The sequence below is a fragment of the Dipodomys spectabilis genome, unplaced genomic scaffold (assembly GCF_019054845.1).
Source record: "Dipodomys spectabilis isolate Male_0828 unplaced genomic scaffold, ASM1905484v1 ptg000773l, whole genome shotgun sequence".
NCBI lineage: Eukaryota > Metazoa > Chordata > Mammalia > Rodentia > Heteromyidae > Dipodomys > Dipodomys spectabilis.
The window spans coordinates 217,270-244,973 of NW_024871450.1; the positions used below are offsets into that span (position 1 = coordinate 217,270).

At 49.3% G+C, this 27,704-nt stretch overlaps 2 protein-coding genes across 5 annotated transcripts in view; both read right to left on the reverse strand.

The window, feature by feature from the left end:
- Positions 1-3,767, reverse strand: part of Kifc3 (kinesin family member C3) — a 73,053-nt gene extending 69,286 nt beyond the window's left edge. For 3 of the 4 annotated variants that reach the window (XM_042672813.1, XM_042672812.1, XM_042672814.1), the window contains exon 1: positions 3,669-3,767. In XM_042672813.1, coding sequence (XP_042528747.1) covers positions 3,669-3,767 — 99 coding nt within the window. The remainder of the gene's footprint in view (positions 1-3,668) is intronic. The other variant, XM_042672817.1, reaches the window with a different exon arrangement.
- An 8,668-nt stretch (positions 3,768-12,435) lies between these two features.
- Cngb1 (cyclic nucleotide gated channel subunit beta 1) overlaps positions 12,436-27,704 on the reverse strand; it is an 84,447-nt gene continuing 69,178 nt past the window's right edge. The window contains exons 27-37 of the mRNA XM_042672862.1: positions 26,808-26,949; positions 25,949-26,108; positions 24,494-24,591; positions 24,311-24,394; positions 22,222-22,340; positions 21,869-22,015; positions 18,953-19,175; positions 16,184-16,401; positions 13,333-13,445; positions 13,166-13,233; positions 12,436-12,501 (exon numbers count right to left, since the gene is read on the reverse strand). Of these exons, the coding sequence (XP_042528796.1) occupies positions 12,436-12,501; positions 13,166-13,233; positions 13,333-13,445; positions 16,184-16,401; positions 18,953-19,175; positions 21,869-22,015; positions 22,222-22,340; positions 24,311-24,394; positions 24,494-24,591; positions 25,949-26,108; positions 26,808-26,949 (1,438 nt within the window). The remainder of the gene's footprint in view (positions 12,502-13,165; positions 13,234-13,332; positions 13,446-16,183; positions 16,402-18,952; positions 19,176-21,868; positions 22,016-22,221; positions 22,341-24,310; positions 24,395-24,493; positions 24,592-25,948; positions 26,109-26,807; positions 26,950-27,704) is intronic.

The following is a 27,704-nucleotide window of genomic DNA, read 5'->3' on the forward strand; positions in this document are numbered from 1 at the left end:
AGAGTTCAAACTCTAGTACTGCTAAAAAAAAAAAATAATAATAGCAGAAAGATGCCTATTGAAAGACCCATGATTTGCTCACAGAAAATATAAACAGGCATTATAACGGCCTGGGTTGCCTTTTTTTACTTGGTTAGTTTTTTGGGGGGTTGGTTTGGACACAAGGTCTCACTATAGAGCAGCCTGGCCTCTAACTCTCCAGCTTCTAGCTTCCGTCTCAAGTGTAAGACCCAGACTAGCACGCTTAGCTAATGTTGCCTTTTGCTGTTTTGTTTTGTTTTGTTTTTGCTCCAGGTTGTATAATTCGGGGTCATTGACTTTCTTTACCTCAGTAATTCACAGGCATGCCTTTAAAAACAAACAAAAACCTTCCTGTCCTTTGACAAATTTAAATGAAAACACATAGTTGAATTCTCAAAAGAGACTTGAGTTCCATGTGTGTCAAGACAAATGAATAGAAAAATATTCTGCAGACATATGCTCTGGCTTTATGAAAAAGAAGGTAAATTAAGGTCGGGGGTGTGGTGAGAGTGGTAAAGCGCTTGCCTAGCAAGGGCAAGGATATGAGTTCAAATTATAGTACCACCAGCACCACACACAAAAAGCTTAAATAACATGAGGCTTTTACTTTGCACTCTTTTGTGACTTAATATAGGGCTGTAAGGCTGCATTCCCCTTCTTATTTCAGAGCAGTTTCTATTCTGAGGAAATTAGAGTTGATTTATTATCTGTGTCTGTCCCATGACTTTATACTATCAGGAAACAAGGGTGATAGTTTCCCTGATTGCCAGGGCAGACATGAAGCCCTTCCAGAAATGTCTACACTAAGAACGCTTGCTTCCCACAGACCAAAAATAGATAGTTGACTGATGTATGCACTCTGCTCATGTAGTTTTGTTTTCCTTGTTTCCGCTTCCACATTTAATCTGCATTGCTCACCCCCCTCCTCCAAAGATTTGGGTAACACCACCGAAATGGTTGTAGTTCCAAGTACAGAAAGGGCTAGGGTATGGCTCAGTGAACACCAAAAGTAAAACACAAAACAAGCCAGGTGCAGGTGACGCATACCTGTAATCCTAGCTACTCAGGAGGCTGAGATCTGAGGATTGTGGTTCAAAGCCAGCCTGGACAGGATAGTCAATGAGACTCTTACCTCTAATTAACCACCAGAAAATCAGAAGTGGAGCTGTGGCTCAAGTGATAGAACACTAGCCTTGAGCAAAAAGAAGTTCAGGGATAGAAGCCAGGCTCTGAGTTTAAGCCCCAGAACCAACACACACACACACACACACACACACACACACACACACACACAAAGCAGAGTAAAAGGGTGTCACTTAAAAGGTACTAATTATGGTTGATCCCAATAACCTCTGAGAACCCCTCTCCCCCGGGGTCTCACACTCCCAAAGAAGCTGTACTGGCTCTGCCACACCTCTGCCATCTTCACTGATCTTAACATTTCCCCCTCATATAGCCAGGCACTGGCTCACGCCTATAATACTAACTGCTCAGAAGGCTAAGATCAGAGGATCTAGGTTCTTATCAACCATAAACCAGCAAAAAAGCAGCTAGGAATGGAAGTGTGGCTCAAGTGGTAGAACACCAGCCTTGAGTGAAAAAGCTAATCAAGATCTTGAGACCCTGAGTTCAAGCCCCACAACTGGCATGGGTGTGTGTGTGTGTGTGCATGTGCACACACACACACACACACATACAATTCACTCATCTAATTCTCTTCCTATACCCTGAAGTAATACTACAGTTACACTGAGGGAGAGAGGGCAAATGTGCAGTGCCTTCACCACCTGAGTGCTAGGATTACTGGTGTGCTCTACCACACTGGGCTCAGATGACCACCTCTTAATCCCTGCTAGGAAACGATGGAAAGGCAGAGTACGGTTTCACAAGCCATGCTGGACTCTCAAATGAAATAGCTTACATATTTCCATTCGTCCCCACTCACTCTTATGGCCTGTCCTTCCCTACCACCGTGTCACTGTGAAGACTGAGATGATTTCTCTCTCTCATAAATCAAATGCAGCTGACCAGGGCAAGCATTCCGGAAAGTTCCCCAGGAGACACTGTAGGCAGCTGGAAGGACTGAGCCAGGCAGCTGGGCGTTCCCAGTGGACGCTGATAAAGTGCTGTGCACAGTGGAATCCAGGAGGGCAGAGGGTGTGTATGACCGAAATAGCTTTCCCAGCAGGTAAAGTATTTTCAAGGCCGGGGAGTCGAGTATTGATCAGCAGTGTGTATACACCATCAGGAAATGAAGATGGGCTGCTGGGAACAAATCCCAGCACGTGGGGGCAGGGGAGTTGACTTCCTCTCTGCACCCAGAAGCTCCAGGATTGGCCCATCTCACACTGGCTCTCCTTCCTGTCCTCCAGTCTCAGAATAAAGAAACGGAGCTGCTGGGTGCCCACAGTAATCCTAGCTACCGAGGAGGTTGAGATCTGAGGATGACAGTTCGAAGCCAGTCCAGGCTCCAATTAACCACAAGAAAATCAGAAGTGGGGGCTGGGAAGGTGGCTCAGTGGTAGAGGGCTTGCCTTGCATGCAAGAGGCTCTGGGTTCGATTCCTCAGCACCACACAAGCAGAAAAAGCCGGAAGTGGTGCTGTGGCTCAAGTAGTAGAGCGCTAGCCATGAGCTGAAGGGCTGAGGGACAGCACCCAGGCCCAGAATTCAGACCCACAACCAACAACAACAGCAACAAAAAGATAAAGAAAACCAGAAGTGGGTCTGTGATAGAGTACTAGCTTTGAGTTCGAAAGTTTGGGGATAGCTCCCAGGCCCTGAGTTCGAGCCCCACAACTGACAAAAAATGAAATAAAATAAAAAAGGCTTGTAAAATGAGCCTCAAACACCACCCCCCAAGGATCCAGACTTTACCTCTTTTGAATCACAGCCCCCCAGATTCACTGGACATACAACCCACCTAGTGTGCAGAACTTTGAATCTGGTAGCCGGTATATTGTAGTAATAAGAAGGTACAGTTAGTGCGTTAGCCAGCCACAGGGAAATGGCGTGTCTCTGCACTGAGAAATTCTTCAAAAGACAAGATTCTCCATGGAAAGGATCCCCTACATCCTGGGCTTTCCCGGACCAACCCCCTTTCTCCTGACACAAAGGCTGCCACCAACAAGGCCACTTCCGGCTGCCCTTGGTGACAGTAGGTCCAGGAGACAGGCACAGTAGTGGTGGGCATGGGTGACAGGGCTCTGCTGGAAGCAGATTTCTGACCATTGAAAGGAAAATGTCAGGGTGAGTCCCCCAAAAAAGGGGGGGTGCACATAATGATGCAAAGAGGGATCTAGAGCTCCCTAGATCGCAGCCAGGGAGGGAAGCATTTTCTTGTGTGGTCCCTTGTAGTGCAGTGGGACTGGCCTAAAGGGGGCATTTAGAATGCTATTACAACTGCATTAACAAAAACAATTTCAAATTTTTAATCTAAGGAGATGAAGTACATTTCATTACAATCCCTTCCCTTCAATGCCTGGTAAGTAATTCAGGCCACAGAGTTCTAAGAACTCTCGAAGGCACTTATGCACAAGGCCAGTCTCTGTGTCCCAGGGAAACTGGTGAATTAGGAACTCTCTCTTCAGCATGCACACCACCAGCACCAGCACCACACACGGCCCCCAGCCCAGGTCTGGTCCTCACCTCACACTGCTCCGCCACCCCAGCTTTCAATTCATACTTGTTCTGGTCTCTGGGTCTCCAGGAGGCAGCCTTCCCAAGGAGCGTTTCCACCCAGGCCATTCCCTGAGTCCTCTTCCTTCCTGGGCGGCTCCAGAGTCTTCAGACTAAAGTCCACAGTCCTGGGACTCCTCCTCAGGACACCTCTGTCCCTGTGTCCTGTGCCCTTAGACCAGCCACAACCCGCTGCTCCCCAGCTGAGCCTGGCCTGGCCCTCCCAGGACACTGCCTCCCATTTGCAGATCCCAGATGTCCAATGCTGCCTCAAAAACCCTCCTTCCTGCCAGGGCTGGGGCTGAAGCTCAGGGTTACAGATTCTTAGCTCTCAGCTTGCTAAGTAGCTAGGATTACAGGTGTGAGACACCTGTGCCCGGCCTACATAGGTTTGTTGTTGTTGTTGTTTTCTTTGTAGTTGCTGTTGTTTCTATATTTCTTGATTTCTTAGGACCCTCCATCTCATGTTTTTGATCAACATCTGCTTCTGGATGACAAAGCTCATCTTTTAACAAATAATGAGGGGGAAAAGGAGTGTGTGTGGGGACTCTGGCAATTGCCTATTTTCCCTGGGTTTCTGTTGCCCATTTGGAAAATCAGAGTTCCATCCAGTGAGCCTTGTAGCGCCTTCCAGATCTCCCCTCCAGCCTGCTGGGCCCTGGGCCACCGCCTCCTAGTCTCCCATTGCGATAACCCGACTTTTAGCACCACCTAGTGGTCATCTGCATGCACAGCAAGCAGGACCACTAGGAAGGGGGTGGCGGGCAAGGGAGGAAGAGCCGGGTGCTATTACACTGTGACACAGTCAAAAACTTAGGCCAAATCTGCTAAGAGGAAGGGAAACCTGGGAGGGAGACAACTTTCGTCCAGGTGAGAGAATGACTGATTAACTTCTAACACCTGAATGGGACGTGATGAAGCCACCAAAGGACGCCTGGGCACTGAGGGTCTCTTCTTCTTTGATCAGTTTACTTTAATGAAACAATTTCCTTAGGAAGAAATGTACTTTTTAAATTCTAGCAGAGTTACTATGTGAGTCACACTCCCAGCCCGGAAAACATACTTTCCAAGGAGCTATAACTTTGAACTGCAATGATTCAACTACTACAAATTAAGAACATTTTTGATAGTTATTGCTATCTATCCCAATGCTTAAGTACAAGTTTTGGGACTTTTCTTTGAGACAAGGTTTCTCTAAATAGCCCATGCCTGCCTCAAACTCTTGATCCTTAGCCTCCTGTGTGCTGGGATTATTGGCATGTGCTACCACACCCAACTCTGCATTATTCAAACAGCCAACTGAACAAATAAAATGAATTTAAGCCTAGACAATTTAATGAACATACATGAAAGCTTTGCATACTCTGTCCTCAGAGCCATGTTCTGACACTTTTTATGGGCAAAACAGACATTGTGAAAGTAGGTACTTTATAGGCCCTTAAATAATAATAAGGGCACATAAATGGAAGCAAGACAAATCAGCCCTACATATAAAGAAACACTAAAGTGAGATTTCATTGCATTACACAATTCCAAACAATAACCTATATCTATATGCATATTACATTCTAAATCTGTTGTTATTCATCTCTCTCATTGGCTTCTGCTAGATTCTCATTCAGTATTACTGTACATGTAATAATGCATAACCTGGGAACATATACTATCACAAATAGTATGGTATTTTCCAAGCCCAAATAAAGCCAATTGAACTGACAAGAATGTGAATATTTAGCAACGGAGGGAAAAGGCACCTACAGATGGCTTCCTACTTGGTCCATGTAAACTTGCTTGAAAGAGCAAGAAACAGAGGGCTGGAGATGCGGCTTGGTAGAAGAACACTTACCTACATCATAAGGCCTTGGGTAAAACAAGAAGGAACTGCCAGCAGGGAAAATGAGTCAGCATGCTTATGGTTGGGGCTGGAATCCTGTGAGTAGCTCTGGGCCCCTGTGTGTCAGATACCAGTCAGACATCAAAGAACACATGTATATAGGTGACAGAAGCAGGCCTCTGCGAGAGTTTTTTTTTGTGGCTCATATACACATAAAGACAATACGTCCCATTTGGATTGGCTTGGTTTTAGTTGACAAATGCAAAAAGAGTTTCAGCCAGGTGTGAGTGGCTCATGCCTATAATCCTAGCTACTCAGGAGGCTGAGATCTGAGAATCAAGGTTAAAAGCCAGCCCGGGCAGAAAAGTCTAAGACTCTTCTCTTCAATTAACCACCAGAGAATTGGAAGTGGTAGATTGCTAGCCTTGAACAAAAAAGCTCAGAGACAGTATCCAGGCCTCCTGTGCACCACTGCACCAGTCTGAAAACCAAACTTTAAATAAAGAAGCAATGAAAATTCTCCCAATGCTTAAGATCGATGCCCCAAGCATATTGTCTGACAAGAAAGACACCTGCAAATGAATCCCACTTCCTTCAGAACACATCAAGTTCAGGTGAAAATGACCTTTCTATATTCACCGCCATTGAAATGTAAATGTTGTTGTATATTTCCCTTAATGCCTGGGTCCCTCAATTCCATTAGGAAATTCTGTCTGCCCACAGATGGCCCCTTATCGCCTTTTTGCTCTTTAATAAGTATGCTTTGTCTCAAAGTCCAGCTCTTCCTAAGAGTTTGTTTTCCTGCAATGACACTGCACAATCCTGCCTCTCCTTACAGCCTGCTAGATGTGAGCGGACCTTGATGAATGGGCCTGCCACAGCCTTGAGCTGATATCATCCAACAAAGGCTCAGCCGGGAAAATGGCCCTTCTTATCCTGGCCGTCCCAGCCCTTTTGTCTGATAAGCTGTATGAACCTTCCAGATGTACCTAGCATTCCTTTGGGGGTTTTGGTAATAACAAAGGGATGCCTTATTGTTAACAAATTGAATCGGTCATTGAAATTATTTAATTCACTAGAAAGAATTTCTTTGGTTCAAATAATGAGCTTCCTATGATGGGCGAGTGGGTTTCCTTTGCCATTTTTCACTCCTGACAGCTCTACTGCAACCCAGCCATTGAAATCAATGTATAGATCTGTCTCCACACACTACTTTTTTTTTTTCCCCTCTAGATTCTGCCTGGAGAAAAAGGCTTTCAATAATAGAGTCATTTTGAATGGAGAAAAGTCATTGAGTGAGAGTATTTATTTTGTTTTAATGAGTCAAACAGGGTTGGGATATAGCTCAGTGGTAGAGTACCTGCCTAGAATGTTGGGAGGCCCTGCATTTGATCCCTAACATCACAACAACACATGCGCGTGCGCGCACACACACGCACACACACACACACACACACACACACAGCCCTGTCTTACAAACTAAACAAACCCCACTTCTGTGCCTGGGTGCATAGGTACAAAATAGAAGTCTCCGTCTATTGGATACATGTACACATCATTTCCAGAACCATAAAACCTCCAATGGTATAAAAAAAACAAAAAGAAAGGCCAGGCATTGGTGGCTCACATCTATAATCCTAGCTATTTAGGGGGCTGAGATCTGAGGATGGTGGTTTGAAGCCAGCCTAGGCAGGAAAATCCATGAGACTATTATCTCTAACTACCAGAAAACCAGAAGTAGTGTTGTGGCTCAAAGAGGTAGAGCCTTGAGCAAAAAAACTCAGTGACAGCACCCAGGCTCTGAGTTCAAGTCTCACAACTGACTCACATACTTGAACCACAGGACCGTTAGAGACCTCATCCAGAAACATTCCAGTGACCAGAACTGCAGATAAACAGAATGGGATATTTGACAGTTCCCTGAGGGTACCACACACACACACACACACACACACACACACACACACACACACACACACACACGCCACACTACCAGGGCCACCGAAGGGGGACAAATGGACTTAAGCAAGCGCTCAGCAGAAGTGGCCACCAAACAGCCATTATCCGAACCAGTGATGCTTCAGGAAGACGCTTGCAGAAGAGAATTGGAGGACACTGCGAGGTACAGACCAAGCAAGCTCACCAGTAAAGCAAAGGAACGGTGGAGAGCTGGCATACACCGCAGGCACCGCGCGGGCACAGCTGGGAATGGTACAGTGACATCTCTAGCACTGCGCGTATTTATGGGGAAAAAGCAAGTTGCGGTTCTGCCCAAATTTACCTCAGGATGAGCACTCCCCTGTGTTCTGACATCTGGTACATTCTGTCATTCTTGTAGTTGTAGAAATTGGGCCTAGAAAGTTCAAGGTTGACCTACTGACTAACCTTGGGTCACTTTGACAGATTTTTGAGTGTTCCTTTAAACAAAGGATGGAGTTCTGCCAGACCTTGAAGACAGACGTCCATCCTTGAAATAAGTATTTTCCTTTGCAAATCTTTTTGTGGCTAGACCCTACAGGAGTCATTTTCCCACGTGTCCCCAGACCTCTTCCCCACCCCATCCCCCACCGGAAAAAGTCTTTAAGACATCCTTGCTCAGTTCCCAGAGAACATGGATTATTTGCCTTGTAAGCAGGCGGGGTCAGAAGGAGAGAGAGGCTGTTTCTTACATTTTTACTGAGTGTTGCAGGTTGCGGGGGGGGGGGGGGGGGGGGGGAGACATGAATTAGACTTAAAGCAAAGCAAACCGTGCCTGAGTGCTTTTAACCAAGTTGCTCATGAATATAGTTTTGTCTCTAAAATCCTGGCTCGTTTCCCATCCTCCCGTTCTCTGATCACCTACCTCAAAAATGACAGCTTGTTGCCGGGTACCTGTAGTTCATGCCTGTATCCCCAGCTACTCAGGTGGCTGAGATCCTCATCCCTGCAAGGAAAGTGCATGAGACTCTTATTTCCAAAAAGCCAGAAGTGGAGGTATGCCAGCCTTGAGCAAAAAAGCTGAGACAGCACCCAAGCCCTGAATTCAAGTCCTAGTACACACACACACACACACACACACACACACACAGAGATGGCAATGAAATTAATCATTAAAGCACACAGGGTCCACAGCTGATCGACTTCTTCCTCTTGCTATATTGGCCTAAAAAAATTGTCTCATATAATTCTATAGTGACTCGTGCTAGGAATTCTGCAAATATCCAAACCAACAAGGAAAACCAACTCAGAATCCTCCAGCGCCCAGAGCTTTGGGTGTTGTTGACTGTGCCAGGCTGAGTGTCATCACTGGCTGACGTGAGAGTCCTACGTCTTCCCATCAGCAACATCGAGCAGATATTTTTAGGGCTCCACTCATTAGACTTGGGCGGGTGCCCTGTGATCTCCTTCTAAGCAAGGCTGAGAGATCCTGTGAGTCAACAGTATTTGCCTCTGTTTCATCCATTGTTTGGAGCCATGACTCACATCTGGGACAATCATTGCCCACCACTGTGGATTCTTCAGGTCTGAATCATATGAAGGGCCTCACCTCTTCCCCACCCGCACCCCCAACCCCAGCCTTTCTTTTAAAATGTCTTCTCTATGGTCATCAAATAATTACTCCTGGGGGGAATCAGAAGAAAGGTCTGATCTCCACCTCTAGTTCTTTTCCTCCGTGCCTGGAGCCACACCCCAACTCCCCACACCCCAACTTCCCATGGCTTCAACTTCTGTACCTTCAAGTAAGTGTTGATTGGGAAAGCAGGCAAAATCAGGGTACTGCCCTCCACTGAACCGAGGTCAATCTGATTTTTAAAACCGTAGACTTTATTTTAGAGTTCCAGCAAGTTCCTCGGAAGTTGCCAGCCGTTTGGGAATTACTCTTTCGAATCTGTCTGATTCTTCTTCAAGAATCAACCCTTTCGATTTTAGACCTCAGGAATGAGAAGAGGAGGAGGGGCTGCCACCCGCTGCGGCCAGGCATCTCGTTAATTGCTTTCATCTGAAAGACAAACAAACCGCATGCAAAGTCTGGGGGTGGTGTGGGTGTGCAAATGGCTGCAGCTGGCCAAGGTGCAGGGAAGATTCCAGAGCTAGCTCGCTGGGCAGTTAACACGACCAGATCTTAGGAGTCACCTGAGGCCTAGTTAGTCAGCACCCAGGAGACTTTACCCACCAAAGGGGTGGGGTGAGATGTCAACCCCCTTTCACTTTTTTGGCAGAGAAACATTTTTCCTGGTCCTTCCCCTATGGAGTGGCTGGCTATCGTACTGGACATTCCCTGGCCAGCAGTAAGGCCTGTGGCATGGAGCGCGCAGTGGGGAGGTATTTGTTCCTTGAAGGTTATTAACGGGCAATTGGTTACAGATTCAGAACAGCTCGTGTGTGTGCACTCAGAACATTAATTTAGATAAATGTTAAGCATCGAACACTGACTACAGACTGGGGGGTGGGAGGGAGATTTTCCTTCCTCCTCCACCAATCAGAACTGGCTCTGGAGAAGGTGTGTGTGGGAGGTGGGGGGTTGAGACATCCAATCAAAAGCCTAGTCCTGTGGGTATAAGTGCCTCTGTGCCCAGGTTGATAACCCAGGTTGTATATTTTTTTTTCTGCAGAGCAGGAGACACTGGTCTCCACTGGGAGTAGACAAAATACACCCACCCCAATTCAAGTTCATATTAGCCACATATAATTGTTTTAATTTTTTGTCAGTTGTAGGGCTTGAACTCGGGGCCTAGATGCTGCCCTTGGGCTTTTTTGCTCAAGGCTAGAGCTCTACCACTAGAGCCATAGCTCCACTTCCAGTTTTCTGGTGGGTAATTGGAGATAAGAGACTCATGAACTTTCCTGCCCAGGCTGGCTTCCAACCTGATCCTCAGATCTCAGCCTCCTGAGTAACTACGATTATAGGAATGAGCCACCAGTATCCACCCCATAATTTGTTTTTAGCATAGCATATCCCCTATGAGATTTTTAAGTAAGACATTTTTTTTTAATTCATTGTTTATCTGAAATTCAAACGAACTGGACATCCTGTGTTTGATTTTCTGAATCCGGCACCACCATGACCAGGGAAGACTCCTGGACATGCACACAGCACATGCCCACAGAAAGACTGAAGTAGGAAGGGCCATCAGGCCAGCTTGCCCTTTGTTTCTGGGTTGATGGAAGGGTAACACCCAGGATCTGGCATCCAGCAAATCTTCCCAGCATGCTCACAGCCGTAGATTTTGGCTATGTTATCAAACAACCTTTGAATGTTCTTACGCAGTCTGGAGGGAACTGCTCCATCGCTTCTGTGTTACCTCTGAGATCCAGAAGATAAGCAGAACAATGTTTGGCCCCAAGATTTTTCATGGCACTCAGGACTGAACTCAGGACCTCATGCTTGCTAGGCAGGCGCTCAAGCACTCGAGCCATACTCCCAGTCCTTGGAAAGGTATGTGGCTCAGGATGGCCCAAACTCACAATGCTCCTGCCTCAGCCTCTCAGTACTAGGATTACAGTTGTGCACCACCATGCACGCCTGCTTCCTTTGCCTGTCTTAAGTTTGAAGTTTCTCATCTATAATGTAGTTCCCATTTCCTTCCTGACCACTTGGCAGAGCCGTGGACAGGACCAACCACATGTCCAGAGCCCAGTCACCTTTGTAATCGGCACTTACAGAGGGCAGGGTGGGTCTTCAGGATCACCATGGGCTTTTGCCGTGAGTCCCTCCTCCACTTGAGAGGGAGTGGGGAAAGCTGATGGGAAACACATCTGGGCGCTCAGCTTCCTGTCTCCTCCCCAGCCCTTCCTCCTTTCATTCTCAGAGTGCCCTCTTCCTGGGGTTTATATTTAGGAACCAAGACCTGTTTGTAAACAGGTTTGAAACTCAAATCAGGTACCTGTGCTAAACTGAAAGGACCCACCCAGAGTGGGTGGTCTGCAACTTGAGGCTTAAATCATCCGGAAAAATCCCAATTTCCTCCTCCTGGTGACAACAGAAACCAAATCTGACCAACTGAAGCAGAAGGGGAGTGTATGCAAAGCGAACAACATGATTCAAATCATTCAAGGAAGGCTGAAGAGCAGCCTAGAAGGACAGGAACCCAGGGCGGCAAGCAGGAACAGTATTTCCTGTGGTTCCTGTAGTTACTGTCCAGCCAGATGGGGGAGGAAGGGGTAGGTGGGGATCGTGATACATCTGTTCCCATTTTCTTTCTTTCCTTTTTTCCTTCCTTCCTTCCTTTCTTGTCCATTTATTATTGATATGAAACTCAGAGAGTGGCTTAAATAACAATAGAATAAACCTCCTATAATAAGTAGTCTGGAGTCTTGGGGTTGGTTTGATGACACAAACGTGTCACGATCTGAATCTTTTTTGTTTATTTTTTTTATTTCTTTCCTCCTTTTTTTTTTTTTGAAAGGGGTAAAAAAAGATGGGGAGACTAGGATTGAACTCAGGGCTCAAAAATTGTTAAGCAAGCAGTCCACCACAAAAGACACAACTCAGTCGTTTTGCGTTTATTTTTCAGATAAGGTCTCACACGTTTGCCCAGACTGGCCTCAGGCCAAGATCCTTCTATCTTGGCCTCTGAGTTGTTGCAATTTCGGGTATGTACTATCACACTTGACCCTGTTTAGTTTTGCTTTGCTTTGCAGGGCTAGTGATCAAACCCAGGGGGCTTTTAATACTGAACAAATGCTCTGCTACTGAGCTCTGGGCCTAGCCTTAATATCTGGCTGTTCAGAAACCAGATGGCTGCCGCAGCTCTAAATATATTCTCAGGACACTGTCACAAGCAGAGGAGAGGACAGCAGTGAAGGCTTCCTGCCATCCTTCCTTTGTAATTAATTGATTGAACTGAGCCAAATGGCCGAGCCAACTACAGGGAAGACCAGGAAGGCAAGTATCAGACAAGAGAAGAGTGAACAGGAGTCAGTCTAGACCAGGGCTTCATCTTCATCTCCTGGGCTGGGCGTGTTGATGCCCGTCACTAATTCAGTGTTCTGTTAGCAAGGAGACGGAGGCAAAGGCTCTCAAGCTTCCACTTCCCAGTGAAGAGAGCTGAAGGGCCTGGCTGAGCTCACCCTGTCTGAGTCACCAGGCCTGACCCAAAGGCAATCTGCCAGAAGGATCCCTGGACTGGAGGGAGGGGTAGAAGTTGAGTGCAGAGAAGACATCTTGAAGCACCCCCCACACACACTCAGTCTTTTTAGATCTGATGCTAACCCAACCCAACCAGGACAGGCTCTCTCATTGGTGGGAGCTCAATACAAATAAAAATGTAAAGACCCTGGTTCAGGGATCATTAAGAATTTAAACTACAATGTCCTTTTGAGTACAGGGCCCTGGTGGCTTCCCAGATCCCATGCCCATGATGCCTGTCCTGGGTCTGTCCCAGCACAGAGTGAATGTCCCAGGCAAGTAGGCCTGTCATTATGCTGCCGGGTCTATGGTAGAGAAAGCTAGACAAGATAGAAAGCCAGGGAAGGGATGATCCCATCTATTCTGAGGGTATGACCCTGGGCAGACGCCGACATCAGAGAAGTCATTGTTCCAGGCAGAACCTGGCAGAACAAAGGGCATGCAAGCTGCCTTTGCTCACATACCAGTTCAGAATGTGGCAATAGCTGTCTGCCATTTGACCATTGAAGTCCTCCTATATGGTACCTTGTCATTCTCTCCAGCTTGCAGATGAGGGCTCCCGGGCACAGGCAGGTCCGTGGTCCCTGACCAGACTGAGAGTGGAAGCCTGGAAGTGTGAATCCAGAGCCCATGTGCACTAGTGCTCTATGTCATGGAATGACCTGGAAGTTGTGGACAGTCAGCTTACAAACCAGACTTGAAGGGGGTGATGATCGGAGGGGCTTGGAGTCCTAGAGAGCGTGGAGGTTTGCTGAGGACATACTCAGCTGCAGGGGTACAGGATAGAGTCAAGGCCCAAGGATGTCTATGGGAGATGACCCCTGAGCTTTATCAAGGGGACAGGAGACTCAGTAGTTCTACAAAGGTATTATCACACATCACTCGTGTGTGTGTGTGTGTGTGTGTGTGTGTGTGTGTGTGTGTGTGTGTGTGTGTGTGTGTGTGTGTGTGTGTACTGGAACCTCATGCTTTCTCTGAGCTTTTTCATTCAAGACTGGCTAGTGCTCTACCACTTAACCCACACTTCCACTTTCAGCTTTTTACTGGTTCATTGGAAATAAGTGTCTTGGGGATTTTTCTGCCCAGACTGGCTTTGAACCTCAATCCTCATATCTCAGCCTCTTGAGTAGCTAGGATTACAGGCGTGAGCCACCGGCCCCCTGTTCTTCCCCCACCCTCTTCAACTTTTTTTTCAAAATGAATCCACTAGCCCAGACTATTTTTCTAAATATTTTAATTAAAATGCATTGTAATAGGAAAGCCTGAGTATACATAAAGTGTTCATGATGACTAAGAAAACCTATTTAAATAGTCCCAGTACTGAACATTTTGAGAATAAAATTTTAAGCAGCTTCTTGGCTTAAAGTATCTACATAGTTTAAAAAAATATCTTGCTATTCATTTTCTAGAAAGAGGCAGAAACACCGAGGCATTTTACTCAGCAGTGAGGCAGATACATCCATACACATTCTGCTTTCACAGGAGACTTGCAAAATGTTGCAACTGTACCATTCACGCCTCTGCAACCAATCAGTCCGAATCATTTGGAGAATAACTCGTCTCCAACTCAATTTATCTGAGACTCAGCTAATCTCGTTTCCAATGAATTTTTCCGTCCTGGACAATCCTTAAGAAATGTATGAATCTCTTACTTTATATAATAAGCACTAGATATTCCAGGGCTGACATCTAAAAGATTAAGTACATTCATGTAAAAAAAAAAAGACTCCTTATAAAATAGGATCTCACAGTGTAAAGGTGCTGTTGGAACATTTTGCCATCTACTGGAAGCTATGTTTATTTTATAGTAATATCTGAAATTCTTGCTAAAGTATTTTAGCAACTCTGTGCTCAATCTTCAAAGAGATGATACAAATTTGTGAATGACAAATGCAGATGGTAAGGGTGAAAAGATTTTCCCCAACTCCAAGACTCCCCGCAGTTAGAAAGAGTAGCAAGTATTTGAAGTATAGAATGGGGTGGAATCCAGAGCTTCATGCATGCTTGGCAAGCACTCTACCCTCCAGGCCCTGGACAAGATTTTTTTTTTTTTTATTGTAGCAATAATATTGACAATGTAAGTTTGGAAACATTGCAGTTAAGAGTGGTTTTGATGTCACAATACGTTCATACCACGCAAATAGATTCCCATGAGTAAATGAGTGTACGTTGTGTGTACACACACGTATGTACGTATGCCAGCACTGAGAACTGAACAAACAGGCATGCCAGCCTCATTGTTTGTTGTTTTTTTTTCTGCTCAGGGCTGGTGCTCTACTACTTGCACCGCATTCCACTTCTGCTTTTTGCTGGTTAATTGGAGATAAGATTTGTATGTTCTTGCTAGTTTTGCTGTGATCCTCAGATTACAGGCACGAGCTATGAGCACCCAGCTTTTCTGTTTTCTGTTTGTGTTTTGTTTTTCTTTGTTGGTCCTGAGGCTTGAACTCAGGGCCTGGATACTGTCCCCAAGCCTCTTTTTGCTCAAGGCTAACACTCTACCACTTGAGCCACAGTGCCACTTCCGGCTGTTTCTGAGTAGTTTACTGGAGATAAGAGTCTCATGGACTTTTCTGCCTGAGGTGGCTTTGAACTATGATCCTCAGATCTCAGCCTCCTGAGTAGCTAGGATTACAGGCGTGAGCCACCAGCTCCTGGATTTTTTTTGTTTGTTTCAGTTTTTGACAAAAGTCTTGCTATATAGCCCAGGCTAGCTTCTAACTCATGGTCCTCCTGCCTCAGTTTCCTGAGTGCTGGGATTACAGGCATGCACTACTATCCCAAAGCTATCAGCATACCCTGTATCTACTGATGAGGAACAAATTCCAAAACAAAATTGGAAACAACAGTTTAGATTTCAGAAACAAAACAAAAGGAGCTGAATGTGGTCAAGTGTGCCTGTAGTCACAGCTACCCAGGGAGGCTGATCCAAGGAGCCCAGCCTGACACCTGCTGGGCTGCCTGGCCCTTCCGAAGGGACCATCCAGCAAGGGCATGCCCGCCCCATGCACAGGCCAGGATGCCAGCACTCCTGTGCTGCTAACCAGCACAGCTGCCCCCTCTCTCCTGCAGTGTTTTCTACTTTTTGTTTGCTTGTTTGCTTGCTTGTTTTGAGATACTATGTAGCCCAGGCTGGACTTGAACTCAGACCCTCCTGCCTCAGCTCCTAGTACTAGGGTTACAGGTGTGGCCCACCACACCTGGCTTGTTTTGTAGCCTTGGAACAGAGAGGCTATTTCTGCAGGACCCTATTGCCATGGGTTCCCTTCTCCAACTTCCCTTGGTGTCCACACCCCATTCTGACCTCTGCCCAGCAACGTTCAAAGTGGAAAGTCAGCTTGTTCCATAACTGGCAGGGTGGGGAGAAGGGAGGAGCCAGGGGTCCCCAGGGACCGCAGGAGCTTAGGGACATCATGTGGTGACATTTGATTTCCACGCCTCGGCCTGACCCAAGGTGTCCTGGGATTCCAGGGGGGACCTACACAGATGGGGACACACGGGCTCAGCAGGCAGGGAAGAAGCGGGGCACACTTGGCACCTCACTCTGCCTCCTCCTCCTTCTTCTCTTCCGTCACCTCCACAGACAGCTGCGAGGGCCTGGCCGCCTCTGCCTCTTCCTCGCTGCCTCCTTCAGGCTTGGATGCTGGTGGGGGTGGAGGCTGAATGGTTGTGGGCTCTTCCTGGGGTTCTGGGGGAGCCGGCTGATCTGCAGGGGCCGAGCCTGCCTCTCCCTCTCCAGCGGCTTCTTGCGCGCTCTTGGCCTGAAATCCAGTAAGGGTGTGTGGTGAGGCATCTCCTCCGGGGGCTCCTGTTCCCACTTCCCAGGACACCAGACAGGCCCTGGGCAGCCTGACCGGGTTCTGGAGCTGAGCATCACCGGCATTTGGGAGGCACAGAATGGATCACCAGAACACTGAAGGATGAATGGCCCAGTGACATTTCATGGAAAGCCTTGGGGGCATTTTTAATTCTTGGGTCGTAGGCTGCAAGCCCGGGTTCAGGCTTTAGTTCAGGTGCAGAGCTAGGCCCTGTCCCATGCATGGAGGTGAGGTGATGCCCATGAGGGAGGGCCATCAAGGGCCTCAAAAGGCTGAGCCATCCTGCCTGCCCCCTCCCCTCCCCTCCCCTGTTACTTTGGATAGCCAGTCCCGGGGCAGTGAGGAAATCTAAGACCTGGGTAAAGGTAATGCAAGCAGGGGACCTGCAGCCTGGCCACCCTTCTGAGGCCCGCCATTGGGCCGAACTGACCCTTGTTTGGGGACTTGGTGGGTGCCTACAGCCTCTACCCTGTCTGCCTCAACAGACACTGGCAGAGCTGTAGCTGGGTATAAGGAACAAGCCTTTATGAATGCCTGTGTTGCCCTGTGGCTCTCTCTGACCCTATCAGTACAGGGAAGGAAACTGGAGAGGGAACAGATCCCAGCGTGTGCGTCTCGAGGGGGGCCCTCAGCTGCTCAGCACCCCTGAAGAAGAGTGGCTATGAGGACTAGAGTTCCCCGAAGATTTGCTCAACAGTAAGGCTTTGCGGGAAGGGGATGATGGCAGTAGGAGGGGACAGGATTCTTCTAGAAGCCAAGGCACCACGGTGGCTTTGGTGACCTGCTGCTCCCTCTGTCTCACTGTTCCTGGGTGCTTTAGCGCCCGGTTGCACCCTGCTCTGTTCATGCTAAGCCCTGCCGATGCCCTTCTAGGATGGGACGCTCAGACAGGATTTTGAACTTGCGGAACTCAGGCCAGAGCCAGGAGAACCATGGGAAGGCTGAGGAAGAGCTGTCACCAAAGGCTTTCGAAGCCACATGCTTCATCTTTACAGCCCGCATGGCTACCATGAGCACGTGGGTCTCAGAGAGCTGGGGGACCTCCCTGGTTCACAGTGACAGCGCTGGGATTTGCCTTGAGCTCCCGCTATTTAGCCCTGGCTGTTGTCAAGTGCAGGAGAAAGCCTTTATTAGCACACGCATGCACATCGCATTCGCCTCTGAGCAGCTAGCTGACACGCAGGAGCAAGGAACCATTTTGATGTCAGGTTCCCGGCCTTCAGCCCTCACAGCAGCCCACATATCAGATCCTCCTGTACCTGGCCAGCTGGACAGCCACTCATCGCTGCCAGGGTGGCACCATTTGATGGCTGTGTCTGGAGAGTGTCTTAGAGCCACGTAGCTTGGATGTCACGTGACAGACTCTGGCTGCCAAATGACCCCCAGGGTGGATCCTCTGACTCACAGTAGCCTGGATTGAGGCTGAATTTATTGGGTCCCCTCTGAGCTCGGTCGCTCCCGTGTTGCCTGTCTCCCCCGGCCTCCCCCAATCCTCGTTCACTAAGTAGCCTTCCCAAAGGATAGGTATGAACAGACATAATTAGTGCAATTATTCTACTTGACATTCTTGGCTTTAGTCACAGAGAAAAAAAAAAGTCCCAGAGCTCATTTGAATATTTCCTTTACATTTCTGAGAATGGGGGGCAGTGGCCTGTGCCTGTCTGTGGGATTTTTCCTTTCAAATAGTTTCAGCTGTCACAGACGCAGTGTGGAGCAGAGAAGATCACCACTGTCACCTGAGGAGGTCAGCCTCCGTCCTCAGACCCGGCAAGAGTGCCAGGGGTTCCCCTTGGGGCTCACCTTCCCCCCATTCTTGGTCCAGGACTGGGCACGTGTGTGACCCAGGTCTCCCAACCCCATCCCAGCTTACTGAACATTCCTCGGAACTTGCATGCGTTCTGGTTCTGTCCTGGTACTTTTGCTAGGATGGCTGTGCTTCCTATTGGGGCTGCCCCAAGGAGGGTGAGTTCCCACACATAGCCATCTACCTGGGAAAACTAGTTCCATAGGCTAAGCTGGGCCGTGTGTGTGTGTGTGTGTGTGTGTGTGTGTGTGTGTGTGTGTGTGTGTGTGTGTGATGACAGTACTGGGGCTTGAACTCAGAGCCTGGGCACTGTCCTTGAACTTTTGTGCTCAAGGCTAGTGCTCTACCACTTGAGCCATAGCTCCACTTGCAGCTTTTTGATGATTGATTGGCAATAAGACTTTCCTGCCCAGGCTAGCTTTGAGCCACAATCCTCAGATCTCAGCATCCCAAGTAGCTAGGATTATAGGCAGAAGCCACGGGTACCTGGCTGCCCTGGGCTTTTGGATGGAGTCTTAGCAGAACTTGTCAATTAGTGGATCCCAAATTTCTCTATATTCTCAAGCTAATTTGAACTTCCTTGCCTTCTGTCATTTGCAAGCAAGCAGTCCTTACCACTGAATGGCCCTTGCTCAGGGGTCTCAAACTCTCCCTGGTGCAAATCTGTGACTGGGCCCCCACCCCAGTTACCTGTTCCAGCAACTGCTGCTGTCTTGCTGCTGCCTCCAGCGCCGCCAGCTCCTTGAGCCGGGCCCGGAGGTGGGCGAGCTTGCCACCGCCTTTGGCTCCCTTGGCCCCCATCTTTCCTGCTGCAGCCAGAGCCGCATTGAAGAGTTTAGGGGTGCCCGCACGTGGGGGGAGGATGAGTACACTCTTCTGTTCTTTGGGCTTGTTGTTACTCCTCAGCATACGCCTGAAAGAGAGCCATACTCTTTATAGGGCAAGAGCTCTGGGTAGGTTTTTGGAGGGGGGAGAATGTGGAGGGGTACTAGGTCTTGGGCATTGTCCCTTAGCGTTTCTGCTCAAGGCTAGTACTCTACTACTTGAGCCACAGCTCCACTTCTGGCTTTTGGGTGGTTAACTAGAGATGAGTCACACAGACTTTCTTGCCTGGGCTAGCCTTGAGACTGGATGGTCAATCTCAGCCTCTTGAGTAGCTCAGATTACAGACATGAGCCATCGGTGCCCAGCTGAGAACTCTGGTTTTGAGGGGTTGGGATGGGAGCTGGGGCCTTGCACATGCTAACCAAATGCGTGTTCATGGATTCTTCCCTTCTGCACAATTATCAGGCATTCTGATAGCTTTGAAAAGGTGTTTTGTGGTTGTTTGCATAATTATTTTCCCAAGGCCTCTGGAATGTTTGGAAAGTTGTTCCACCACTGAGCTACACCTCCAGCCCTAGGTACGTGTGTGTGTGTGTGTGTGTGTGTGTGTGTATGTGTGTGTGTGTGTGTGTGTGTGTGTGTGTGTACCAGGGTTGAACTCAGGACTTCTTGCTCTCTCAAAGCTTTGTCTGCTCACAGTGGGCACTCTACCACTTGAGCCATGCCTCTAGCCCAGGCTGATTCTTGTGCCCCTGACAGTTGGACAAAACTGAGACTCAGAGTGGGTGTGGGAGCCACATGGCTGAGGTTGCCAGTAAGTGGTACAGGCAGCATCATAGCCCTGATCGACTGCAGTGGAGCACCCAGTGTCTCTCAGTACATGCAGAATTTCCCATCACACAGAAGCCCTGTCTTTCTGTGGGACTCCGCGTGCTGGGAATGTGTGATGAGCAACTTGGCCCAAGAACAAATGAATTTCGCCTGCAATCTTGCGGGTCTAGACTACTAATTGGCAAATTCATTCATCAGGCTGCCAGCATAACTTGTTTGTTTAAAAATGAGGCCATTACTGGCTGCTTATCTAATCAGAGGCAATGGGTTTAAATTGTGCATAGTGATATTAATTGACCAAGATTTGCATTTTCTCCCTGCCCCCCCCCCACCTCCTCACTCAGCCAGAGAATACAAACAGGATAATTCATCAGAGGCCTCACAGGCCCCAGCCCTGCCCTGCCACCTGTGTTATTTGAGTCCATAATTCAGGAAGGCTCACTCTGGTGCAAAATAGCACAAAACAATGATCCCCAGGAACTGCTGCAAGCTATGCTGTGCTGGCCAGCTCAGAAGGCCAGGCCGGCTTCTGGACATTCTAGAGGAGGACAGTTAATGCCCCTTTTCAGATGATGAGACAGCGTTTCTAGAGCCAGGATCCCAGCAATGGCCCCCACAGGGGACAGTTCATCTCCTTTCATGGGGTGACCGGCCAGCCAGAGACCTGAGACCTGAGTACCTCACCTCTGTGGTGCCTCAGGTCCTCTACAGCCTGAGCACAGGCTTGGGAACACTGCTAAGAATAAGGGCTATCTGTGGGAGGGCCCTAGGGGGCCCCAGTGGATTGCCAAGCCCCCAACCTACTGAGGAACCATCCCAGGTCGTGGGGACAAGGATATGGGGTATCGTCATGCAGTGCAAGACCCCAGACTTGATCCGGAAGAAAAGAAGAAAAGCAAAAACTATAAGTGATACTTTTGGGACAATTAGGAAAATTTGCCTATGGATTACTGATGAGGTAATAGCTCTGACTCCAGCATAAAGGTCCTGATTTTGATAAAGGTGCTGTAGTAATCTCAGGCCTGAGCTCTGGCCCGGGCGCTGGGCCTCAGCTCTTCAGCTCAAGGCTAGCCCTGCACCACTTGAGCCACAGCGCCACTTCCAGTTTTCTCGTGGTTAAGTGGAGATAAGAATCTCACAGACTTTCCTGCCTAGGCTGGCTTTGAACTGCGATCCTCAGATCTCACTCTCCTGAGTAGCTAGGATTACAGCTGTGAGCCACCAGTGCCCAGCTTCTTAGCTTCTTTTTTTTTTTTTTAATTGTTGCTGGGAATGTTGTTGTTGTTAATTTTTTGAGATTGGAGGGCTGGTGGGGGGGTCTCATCATGGAGCCCAGGCTGGCCTTAAACTTGTAATCTTCCTGCCCCAGCATATACCATAATACCAGTTTAACATCTGTGTGTGTGTGTGTGTGTGTGTGTGTGTGTGTGTGTGTGTGTGTGTGTGTATTGATCCTGGGGCTTGATCTGAGGGCCGGGCACTCTCCCTTAGCTTTTTTGTTCAAGGTTAGTGCTCTAGCACTTGAGCCACAGCTCCACTTCTGGCTTTTTGGTGGATAATTGGAGAGTCTAGCTGACTTTCTTGTTCAAGTTGACTTTGAATCTTTTTCTTCTGGTTGTGGGGCTTGAACTCTGGGCCTAGGTGTTTGGGTGCTATCCCTCAGCTCTTCAGCTCAAGGCTAGCGCTCTACCACTTGAGCCACAGCTCTACTTCCAGCTTTTTCTGCTTATGTGGTGCCGAGGAACCAAACCAGGGTCTCATGCATGAGAGGCAAACACTCTACCACTGAGCCACCTTCCCAGCCCAACTTTGAATCTTAATCCTCAGATCTCAACCTCCTGACTAGCTAGGATTACAGCCATAAACCATGAGCCACTGGCACTTGGCACACAAGTGTACACACACACACACACACACACACACACACACACACAAAAGTCAATTCTGTACCTGGCCTTCTTCCGGAGTAACTTCTGAGATTCAGGATAATGCACTAAAATTTCATTCAAGTCCTTCTTGTCCAGAATGAAGAGGTTGGTGAAGCCGTGAGCCACGACATTGGCTGTGCGCCGGTTCCCTCCTCCCACCGCCAGCAAGCTGGGGCGAAGAAGAAGGAGGTGAGGCCACTCCGAGGCTGTAGTCCTGACCACATTCAGCTCTGTCAACCCCTACCCTCTCAGAGCCACACCCCAAGGCCCGTGAGAGTCCCAGCCTTGTGCTTTCCAGCAGGGGCCAGTCCCCCAAAGTTCCAGAAACCCTCCAGCCTTTGTTCAGAGCCCACGCTTTACCCTCGCCCCTCTGACCTTATCTCTCCAAACACAGATCCGGCTTTGAGCGTCACCAGCACAGCCTTCCCGTCCGGGCCGCCCAGCACCTGCACCTGCCCAGCCTGGATGATGTACATTTCACGGCCAATCTCCCCCTGGAACAGAGGACTACTGAGCCCCTCTGCTGTCCCTCACAGAGACCCAGTAAGGAAACATTGAGGCTCATCCAAGCCCTGCACCACCACCCCCAAGGTGGGGGCCGATCACTTCCTCTGTGCACTGGGGACAGAACCCTTGTCTCCCCCATCCATATAACAGACAAATTGTAGCATCAGGAATGGGCTTAGCCTCCAGAGTGCTGGGATTACACTTGGTCCTCTGTTACTTTATTTTTTTCAACAAATGTTTCCTGGTCATCACACACACACACACACACACACACACACACACACACACACACACACATCTTACCTCTACCTCTCTGTGGGAAGGAAGAGAGCTGAATTTCCTTGTTTCTGTGTTTGGTCTGACACAGAATCAAGGTGTGAGGGCTCCCCACTCACCACCAGCCTACCAATGTTCCAGAGAGAATGTCAGTGCTGACCAGGGAAGCAGAGGGCACAGTGCTCACCCGGCATCCACTTTAACTCAACTACAGTTTCCCCAGCACCACAATGGCCTCCTCTCCCCCACAGAAAATTACATCACCGCACAGACAAGAACAGCAGCAATCATGCCCACTCTGTGCCAGGCACGGTGCCCTGCTTATCCAATCCTGACAACTCCCTCACGAGGGAGACACTACGGAAAGCCCTACTTCCTCCCTGAGACAGATCTCAGAGAGGATAAGCCACCTGCCCAAGGCTGCGCAGCTGAGAAGTCACTTCAATGTCAGGCAAATTTCTCTACTATTCCAATACACTGAATCGTCTCTAAGGTCGCAGCTTTAAATTCCCAGCCATTGGGCTGGACATTGTAGTACAGGCCTATGATCCAATCATTGGGAAATCTGAGACTGGAGCATGGAGACTTAGAGGCCAGGAGGGCTACACAATGAGATCCTATTACAACAAACAAACAAAGAAATCTCAGCCCTCTGCAGCACCCTTTTCTTCCTCTTCCCTGGTTCTCTGCCTCCAGAAAGTTCAACGCTAGGTGGCACACTACCCACCTAGAGACAGGGGTCTTCCTGGGGTCCTCAATCTTACAGTGCCTGCTTGGGCAATATTTTCACCCTGGTATGCGCACTCAGCCTTATTAACAGCTCTAACCAAGAGAACTGAGACCTAGGTTTCTGTCCCCTTGACCTCAGTGACCTTGAATCCCAAAGGCAGGGAGCAGAAAGGGCTGTGGACACTGTTTCCCCAGGTTTAAAGCCATGTTTTCCCTGGGAGGAAACTGGGGAATGGGGCCTGGGGCATCCAGAGAGGACACAAGTGTCCCCACGCTAGGGAAGCCCCTCCTCTATGGATGTTGTGGGAAGGGGACCCTGAATGGGCATTTATTCTATTTTTCAATTACTCATCTGGACTTTAGTGTGATATTGCCTTTGTGTTTTGTTTTGTTTAAGAGTCTCACCAGGTAGCCTAGGCCAACCTACAATGTGCAATTCTCCTGCCTCAGCCTCCCGAGTGATGGGATTATAGGCATATACCACAATGCCAGGCCTAAATCTTCCAATTTTTAAAGGTTAGGGAATAGTTCGACTTAAAAAGATCAGAAAACATCTATCAACACGTCTCTGTCCTGGATCCCAGGATGTAGGACCAGAAGGCTACTACTATCTAATGGAGAGGCTGAGGTGGTAGCCTCGGGGAGCTGCCTCCCTTCTGGCCCCATTTTTGTGATGGGAAGACTGAGGCCTTGGAAGCCTCTCTGGAGACACAGGCAGGACCCCTTTCAGGCTCCTCCACCCTTGTAGGGCAGGCTCTTCACCCCTCACCCCAGCTACCACATCCCCAGGGAGAGAAAGCGGGAAATGCCTGGCAGACCTGTGCACATCTGCATTCACATCCACAGCTGGACACAGCCTCCCATTCCCAGGCCAGCAGCTCCCCAGGAGCCTGGCTCTGCCCGACTTGCAGACCCTGAGCCACCCGGGCTCCCAGGCAGCGCCCAGCCTCACCTTCTTGCACACGTAGTCATTGGGCAGGTAGACCACCGAGCGAAGTCTCTTGAGCATGTCGAAGATCATCTGCCGGTCACAGCCCTGCCGCGGGGAAGGGAGGAGAGGGAGGAGTCCCTTTAGAGGAAGGTTTGGGTTTGGGGTGCCCCACTCCTGAGGATGAGGGTGCCTGGGGAGGGGTACCTGAAAGAGTGCCACTTTGCTGACGATGTCATAGTTCACGTCGATGGCCAGGTCCAGCCGCATCTTGTCTGGAAGCTGCACCATCAGCTCCGACTCATCTGTGAAGGGGACCCCGAGGGGTCAGAGCAGGGCCAGGCCGGCCCCACACACCCAGGCTGAGCTTCCACAACCGGCTCACCCGCACAGATAACGCACATTCACACCTTCCCCCGCCACACGCGGCCATTCCAGCTCCCAAGAGTGACATCTCCTCTCTGAGCTTTTGTCCACACCAGTCCCGCTGACAACGTCCCTAACTCCTAGTTACTCCTCAAAATCCAGCACCAATGTCACCTCCTCCAGGAAAGCCTGCCCACACCCCCCTCTGCTTCTATGTTAGCAGTCTGTGTGCCATAGCACCTCTCACCCCCAAACTGCAATTGTTTATGGGCTGTTCCCCTCAGACCAGATGTTAGAACTGGCTGACCATGTGCCAGGGTTTAGAGCGCATTTTCCAAGATCATTGCGCTCAGCCCTCCCAGCCCCAATAGAGGCAGATGGGTAAAAGCTGTCATCCTGAGCAGCAATGCCTCGACGGGGCCACACAGCCACAGGTCAGAGTGGAGGTAGGCTGTAGCCAGAACAGGCTCACTGGAGTAGCTGCAGAACACAGGCGAGGAAGGAGGGTGGGGGGAGGAGATGGACGGACAGGAGACCTCCTCCTTCTCTGATTTTTATGTTTTATACTCCTTTGGCCCTTTTTGCTTTCGTGTGTGTGTGTGTGTGTGTGTGTGTGTGTGTGTGTGTGTGTGTGTGTGTGTGCGTGTGCGTGCACGCTAGTCGTGGGGCTTGAATTCAGGGCCTGGACACTGTCCCTGAGCTTTTGTGCTCAAGGCTAGTGCTCTACCTCTTGAGCCACAACTCTACTTCCAGCTTTTTGGTGGTTAATTGGAGGCAAGAATCTCATAGACTTTCTTGCCCAGGCTGGCTTCAAACCACAATCCTCAGATCTCATCTTCCTGAGTAGCTAGGCTTACAGGCATAAGCCATCAGCACCTGGCTGATTTTTATTTATTTATTTATTTTTATGACACAGGTCTCACTTTGTAGCCCGGGTTGGCCTTGAACTTGCCATCTGCCTGCCCCAGCCCCTTGAGTGGACTATCATGCCTGATTGCTTCCCTGGTTAATCTGTACGTTGACCTTTGATAGAGCTGTGTCTCAAGGCAGGTCGGGTGTAGAGAAAGGGCATCCAGAGACAAAGCCTTCAGGCTTTGGGAATGCAGGACAGTCCAGCTTCGTTCACCTCACAGGCCTTGCTAGGGCCTCTCACACCAATATTGGGGTCACAGCCAAGGAGGCTCCAGGGGTCAGGACCTCAGAGTCAGAGGATGAGGGAGGAGCCCCAAGATGGGGTGCCAGGTGTCAAGGGTTGTCTGGGGGAGGCTGTTGGCCTCCAGAGCATGGCCAGCTTACCCAGCATGCCTTGGGAGTGCCAGGTGTATTCGTACCAGGTCTTGACACGGTTCTGCACGGACCTGGGGATCTTGTAGAAGTTCATGTACTTCACGGTGCTGTCCATGCAGCTGCGATAATAGGTCTGGCCAGCGGTGGCAGCACCTACCACATCTCTCATCTACAACAGGGTTTGCAGGAGGTGAAGGAGGTGCTGGGCCACAGCAGGGGTAGTATGGAAGGGGTTTGGAGGTGTCATTTCACAGTGAAGTCCACACATTGGAGGCTTTACTGGGGGAGGAAGCCGGCCTTCTGCAGGGATGTGGGAAGAGAAAGCCGGGCTGACTCAGGCTGGCCTCAGGTGAAGGGGCTCTTCCAGGTGGGGAGTGCCTCATTGGGCTGGGATGATTCTGGAGCTATGCACGGCCCTGTGCTGGAGGAAATAGGAGCCCCAAGTTCTGTTTTCAGGGTGCTGCCCTCCAAACATTGCTTGAGGACTCTAATTGTCACCTCATGGACTAGAATGTACGACCTCCCTCCTGCCCTACCTGTTAGAAAGGACCACACAGCCCAAGGCCTCAGTCTTACAGAAAACTATGCAGCCTCCCCTCTTGGCCCCCCTCCATACTCATATCACTATCCAGAGAGGGCTCTCCTCCCCTCCCGCAGAACTCTGGGCTCCTTTTGTAGTCCAGTGCCCATGCCAGGGCCATGGGTGTAGAGGAGGATGCTTCTGACAGAGATGGGGGTGGGGGACCTGCAGTGGGAGTGTCTATAGGTAGGAGGGGTCTGTGATGGGAGAGTCTATAGATGGGAGGGGCCTGTGGTGGGAGGCGGGCCCATGGGAGGGGCCAGGATGCTTGGGTGGGGTCCCAGCTACCTGTCCAATCATCACAGAGAAAGCAAAGACACCAGTGAAATAGTTCAGCAGCTGGAAGACAATTTCAAAGAGCGTCTGGGGATCAGGCAACCCCCCGATGGTGATGAGAGTCTTCACGGCCCAGTAGTAGCAGCGAATGTAACTAGAAAGAGAAAAAAAGGAACCCTGGTTATCACAGGACTCGCTTTGCCACCCTTGGGGGTGTGGCTCAGACACCTCCTGATCCTTTTGCATGATGCAAAATGGGGGTACTGTTACAGTACCTGGATACACAAAAACAGCCTCCAGTCCAGGCAGAGGGTGCAGAGGTTTGCAAAGCAGGTCTGAAGATAAGGTCTAGTTCAGACATGGCTCTATGCCAACTCTGCAGGGACCTGTGGTCACCCACTCACACAGTGATACCATTTGGATATGCCTCTCCCACCCCCAAAAGCTCACATATCCAAGGCCTGGTCTCTGAGGCAGGCACGATTTGTGAGAATGGCTCTTTGGGGATGTGACCAGATCAGGAAGGCTCTGTCCTCATCAGTGGATAAGTCCATGGATGGACTCATAGTTTGATGGTAATATTGGGAGGTGGTGATGGGGACTTAGTGGCAGGGCCTGGATGGAGGAAGTGGGTCACTGGGTGCTATGCCTGTGAAGGATCTACCTTGTTCCCTGCCCCTTCCTGTCTGTTCCTCTCTCTGCTTGCTGGCTGCCATAAGGTAAGCTGCTCTGCTAGACTCCAACCTGCCGCCATGAAGTGCTGCCTCACAGGCCCCCAAACAACAGAACCAGCTGACAATGGACTGTAACCTCTGAAGTTGTGAACCAAAATAAACCTTTAAGGTGTTCTTTTTTTTTTTTATTTTATTTTATTTTTTTTATTGTAAAGCTACTATACAGAGGGTCACA